This window comes from Pleurodeles waltl, chromosome 11 (genome assembly GCF_031143425.1).
Source record: "Pleurodeles waltl isolate 20211129_DDA chromosome 11, aPleWal1.hap1.20221129, whole genome shotgun sequence".
NCBI lineage: Eukaryota > Metazoa > Chordata > Amphibia > Caudata > Salamandridae > Pleurodeles > Pleurodeles waltl.
Window position 1 is genome coordinate 972183664 of NC_090450.1, and position 5459 is coordinate 972189122.

The 5459-nt window shown below is 39.0% G+C and overlaps 1 protein-coding gene across 1 annotated transcript; it reads left to right on the forward strand.

The window, feature by feature from the left end:
- Positions 1 to 269: 269 nt before the first annotated feature.
- On the forward strand, positions 270 to 4646 carry LOC138265184 (ubiquitin-conjugating enzyme E2 L3-like). The gene is made up of 3 exons (XM_069212726.1): positions 270 to 381; positions 2073 to 2306; positions 3866 to 4646. Exons 1-3 carry the CDS (start codon positions 270 to 272, stop codon positions 4018 to 4020), a joined length of 501 nt encoding a protein of 166 aa, XP_069068827.1. The 3' UTR covers positions 4021 to 4646.
- Positions 4647 to 5459: the final 813 nt, after the last annotated feature.

Genomic DNA, 5459 nt, shown 5'->3' on the forward strand with positions numbered 1-5459 from the left:
AACTATTGTGTGTTCTAAGATCATGAACGCTGCCCTTTAAAAACAGAACTCTGCAAAGGCAGCATTCTCTTCTCCTTTGGTAGGCAAAATGCATAACACTTAACTAGCCCTTTATATGCTGGAATTTGCTCAAAGTTTGGCATAAATAGTAGTGTATAAGTTCCTTGATATTAGGTTTATTATGTCTCATTGAAGACCATTTTGTGGACTTTGCTGATGTAAGGGGAGAAGGGGTCACCAGCCTAGCTCTTTACTCTGCAAGAGGGTAAATGGGTGCACAGATTTTCATGTTCTCCGTGTATGGCATTTGTCTGCGTAACAAAGTGGTGAAATTAAAGGATGTGGGCCTGACAAAATCTGATGCATCATCTTTCACTGAGAGTAAGAAGGCGGCTTTATCAAGCTGCAGCTTTCAATTGATCTGGCTGACCCTACAGCAAAACACCATGGTTTTCTATAGCTAACAAGGGGATAATAGTTATGGCCTGTGGTCTTGTTCTTGAGCCACGCCACACCAGGTAGTTCTGGACGTTCCCTTTCTCCCTGGATAAAACACTGAATCTCTGTATGACTAGACCCAATAATGTTTTCAACATCTTGACCCATGATGGCTTGTTCAAAGCCCCCCTCCCCCCCCTCAGGTTAGTTAGTTAGCTGGCTTGATTAGTTGCCAATGTGCTGATGTGTACATGAATGCCCGGATGACATCAAAAGAACACATTTCATAAGAAAGAAATCTCAAACTTTCAGTTTTCTTTTCTCCACCAGATCAAACCATACTAATTTTCTTTGTTTTGAGTCATTGTACAGACCGTCTTTTTCTTTCATTGGGTGAAATACCCTGGTCATCAGTGCTGCCTCCAGGACAACACAAGCATTCTCCCAAGTGACAATCTAATTTATCACAAGTCAAATGAACGTTACTCATGGGATCCCCATTTTAACTAATCTATGTTTCTAGCTTTTTGGTTTGTTTCTCTTTTTCATGAGCTACAGTGTTTCCTAGGCAACACAAGCCAGACTACTCGCACAACAATGTCCTCTCTTGGGCTGATGCCAACCCATAGTCTAGCTCAAAATTCAGATTTATATGTTAGTAAGCCTTTTGAGAATTGCCCTTGTGCTCTGAAATGTGCTTTCCCTGGCTGTCAGTCGTTCACATTCATTTTGAAATAAAGGAAAGAGTTTTAAAAAACAGCTTGTCGCACAATTCCTTTAAAGGTCACATGGACCTTAATCTGTCAGGCTATTAGTCCTTGGACATTGGCCCTCAAGTGCAATTTAAATGTGTATGTTGATCTCTCCCACATATGTCTGTTTCCTTAACTCCCTGCTGCCAATCCCAAAATATAACTCAAAACTTGGTGATGCATATTGGGCTCAACTGTCACAGAGGGTGTAAGCCTACACTTTATATATTCCTTAATAAAAATATGTAAAGTATCATTCTGTCACTCAACTCCTCTGTAAAGCACACTTTGCTGCTGGATACAAACTGGAAACGTGAAATGTCTGTAGAAGTGTAAGCGCAAAAAAGGTAGTAAGTTCTTAAAATCCAAGATGTAAAGCAAAGCTGTAGTAAATTTGTAGTGCACATAAATTTGAATTATGTTTGTACCATCTCAAGCATGAAAATTGGGAGGGGAAAGCCAATGAATTTTGTATGCAAAGCACTTTCAGAGGGTATCTTAGAAATGCACTGCTCGTAAATGAACCCTTTTGAAATGAAGATTTTTGCAGTCATTAAATGATTTTTTTTACACCTTAGTTCGGTAGCATTTTAAACTGTCAAAATCCTAAAACATTGCACGCTTTGATTCCCAGGTAGTTTTGTCCAAGTCACATATGTATTATTGAGCAGACATTTTATTTAAAAAAAAAAAAAAAAATCAATGAAAAGCTGAAACTTCTGTATTTTTTAACAAACTACAGCTTTTTTACCACATGTAAAATTTAAAACTTAAGTCTAAGCAATAAAAAGTTACCGTTTATGGAGCTTGAATGCTTTCTATAGAGGCATGACCAATACTGCACTAGTAATCACTATATAGCACTTAGTTATAAATCAGCAGGTGAGGTCACCCTGGTGTGTAATTTGTTACCTTTTTTTCTTGTGCAGGACAATCCTCCGTATGACAAAGGAGCCTTCAGGATTGAAATCAACTTCCCAGCAGAGTACCCATTCAAACCACCTAAGATCAATTTTAAGACAAAAATCTATCACCCAAATATCGATGAAAAAGGTCAGGTTTGCCTGCCGGTAATTAGTGCAGAAAACTGGAAGCCAGCTACCAAAACCGATCAGGGTAAGTCATACAATGCCAGTTTACTTGAGAACCTATCTTTCTAGGCTTCTGATAAAGATGGTGATGATTTGTTCTGTTACTTATATTCTCAGTTTTAAGCAAAACACACATTTTAACCCATTGAAGTAGTCTATTGTTGGGGAGATGGAATATTTTACGATAGTTCACATTGTTGATTTTAAACCAGACCTTTACTTTAATTCGTGCATTTAGAGGTAATGGACGCTCCATGGAATGTGTGAGCAAGTTGGAGAATCATTTCAAGAATTAACCCATATCCTTTTCCACCTTAGGTTTTCACTGCCTGCAGCATAAATTAAATGGGTTGTCTTCTAAAGCACTTTCCTTTGAAGGGGATTGAATTGGCATCAGTGGACTTGCATGCCACACAATAGGAGTATACCAAATTCTATGCAAAACGGGTAGTTTTCAGTCCTTATTGGAATTTTCTAAAGTTTGTCTCCGACAAAGAGTGATGGGAACTGTTTTCCAAAGGATGGATTGAGATAAATGCTCGGATTTCCTCCTAAACCCATGGGTCTTTCGCTGGGCAGATCAAGAAACCGGTCTTGGATATCTGCTTAGACATAGTGGCATCCATTTTGTAAAGTGGTTGTGCATCACATTGTGTGGAGTGTGGGTAGCCTGTTTATCCAACACACCAACCAAGCTTTAAAACGCGGATCAATACCCAACATGGGATGGTGGTATAGTGTCATGCACAGACTGTACACTGTGATGTTACATAGTTCTAGAAACTTTGACTATTTTTTTGCAAAGGGTAGTCATGCTTTGGATGTCCATTAAAATCTCCCAGCCAGGGATGACTGTGTTCCTTAGAGGTTACTATCTACTGTTGAAAGATGCAGAAATCCTGTATCCATTAATAGTGTTGATCTGCCAGGGCTAGACATGGAGAAGCAGGGACCAGAAGCAGAGACCAGAATCCACCACTTAAAAAGAAAAGAAAAAAAGTCTTAGACTGTAGGAAAATAGTATAGCAGTTGTGGGCATTGGAGTGCAACAGCTAATCAATAATTCATATTTAGATATGTACTGCATTCGGTGTTTGAATCCCAAAAAGGTGGATGTCCTGATTTTTACAAAATATATTTTCAACTGTAATCCTTTTTGGTCAGCAGAAAGACTAATTGAATTGTTTAAAGGCATGATAGTACAGTACCAAAATCACAGGCAAGTGGAGTTAATTCTAGTCGGTGGGGGGAGGGGGGCAGAATCAGCTGATATTGGCCAATTACTTTGTTGGATATTTGATACATTGTTCACCACGTGGTTGTTAAACCTGGAGTTTAGTGGGGCGGGGCATCCAATATAATTACATAAATGTGTTGCGACAATCTGTTTGTGGTGAACATAGATGCACAATCTCTACTTTTTGACAGCTTTGGAGACATTTCTGCAGGATTACTTGGGATCAGTACAGCTGCTCATGCATTTACATGTCCATTATAGTTCCTTATATTAAAAGTACTTTGTGAAGTATGTTTTGTACTAAAGTCAGACTTTGACACTTTTTTCTGGCTCTTATCTTTCTACAGTTATCCAGTCCCTTATAGCGCTGGTAAATGACCCCCAACCTGAGCACCCTCTGCGGGCTGACCTAGCTGAAGAATACTCAAAAGACCGTAAAAAATTCTGTAAGAACGCTGAAGAGTTTACAAAGAAATATGGCGAAAAGCGACCAGTGAACTAAGTTCTGACGCAGTGGCGTTAATAAAAAATTGAAAAAAGGAAAAAAAAAAGAAGAAAAAATGTGACTGAAGACCGGGAGCAGTGTACTATGGATGTCCACCCTTTGCCAAGCAGGATCCTGGAGCATGGACGAGTGCCACCATTTGGTGTTAGCTTGTGGCTATTACTAACTTTCTACAGTTTTCTTAACCCAAAATGTGGTATAGATAACCTGTAGTGAAAGGATTAAAATTGAAAGATGTTCTAGTTCTGCTCTTTGTTGAAAAATCACTGCTTGAATTTACTTTAAAAGGATGTTGCTTCTTTTCTTGTCGAAATTTATCAGAAATCCTACTCATTCTGCCCTTAGGGTTAAAAAAAAAAAAAAAAAAGTTGTGGCTGTTATTTCATTTGCCTCTCACCTCACAGTTCCAACACTTGCTTTAATTTGATTTTTATCCTCTTGCCCGTCCCTGAATCCGTCTTACAGAGAGATCAGTCGTAAAGGGGAAAAATGGTTCGGTGTTCACGAACCCGGTTTCCTTTCATCTCTTTCAATGTTGCACTGTGCTTCGTGGGACTTGGTTGCAAGTTCTCCTTAACTTCAGTTTGTAACATAATAAAAAACATAAAAAAAGTAATAAATAAGCCAATTTTTCTGTTTATCCTAGGTAACGTAAACAAGAAAGCCATGCCTGTTGGTATTGCATTTCAAATCTTGTGTTGCCCACAGTTCGCTATTTAAACTGAGGGTGTGGGAGCAACTTTGAAGGAGATGCTCATTATAGAGGAATGATGTCAAGCACCTCAGACTGTTTAGTTATCCTTGCCATGTACTTGCAGACATGAAGTATACAAGGCAACTCTTTCTTACCAGTGCTTCCTGTGTGCTAGAACCTCATTTCCTTGTAGCTTATTTGACGGTAAACCAAGATTTTGTGTAAAGCAGTTCATTCTAGTACTAGTTGGTTGAAGGTGTTGGCGATCCATCTTGCATGCAAAGACAATTTTAGTTTGGGTTTTTGAGCGCCTGTATGTTGCCTAGAGCCATGCTGCTGAACTGACTTTGTCAGTTGTTGCACCAATGGGTTTGTTTTTGTTACAGCTTAATGTGTGGCAGGTCACATGCACCTGATAATTTTGGTATTCCCCACCTGTGTGGAGCAGTGGAAAATGGGTGATGTCTCCTGATACTGAGCGGATACTTTTCAGAAAAATTCGAGTGAATACCTCCAACGAAGAAGGCTTTTTCCATGCTTCTTGTTGAAGTCTGAAAGGGGTTCAAAAGGATGGGAGTCTGAAACTTGATTTGTTGTGACTTGTGAGCAGATGGAGAACATGGAGTTAACAAGAACTTGTAAAGTTTGTTAACAAGAACATGGGTAGAGTAGGTATACCAGTAATTTTGCAGGAATATATTTTCATTTATATACCCTCCTTGTTAGAATACCTTAATTTTGG

Coding starts and splice junctions, on each gene's coding strand:
- LOC138265184 (XM_069212726.1), top strand. CDS start 270: ATGGGTGCACAGATTTTCATGTTCTCCGTGTATGGCATTTGTCTGCGT. Junction 382..2,072: donor TGCATCATCTTTCACTGAGA/GTAAGAAGGCGG, acceptor ATAAATCAGCAG/GTGAGGTCACCCTGGTGTGT. Junction 2,307..3,865: donor AGCTACCAAAACCGATCAGG/GTAAGTCATACA, acceptor ATCTTTCTACAG/TTATCCAGTCCCTTATAGCG.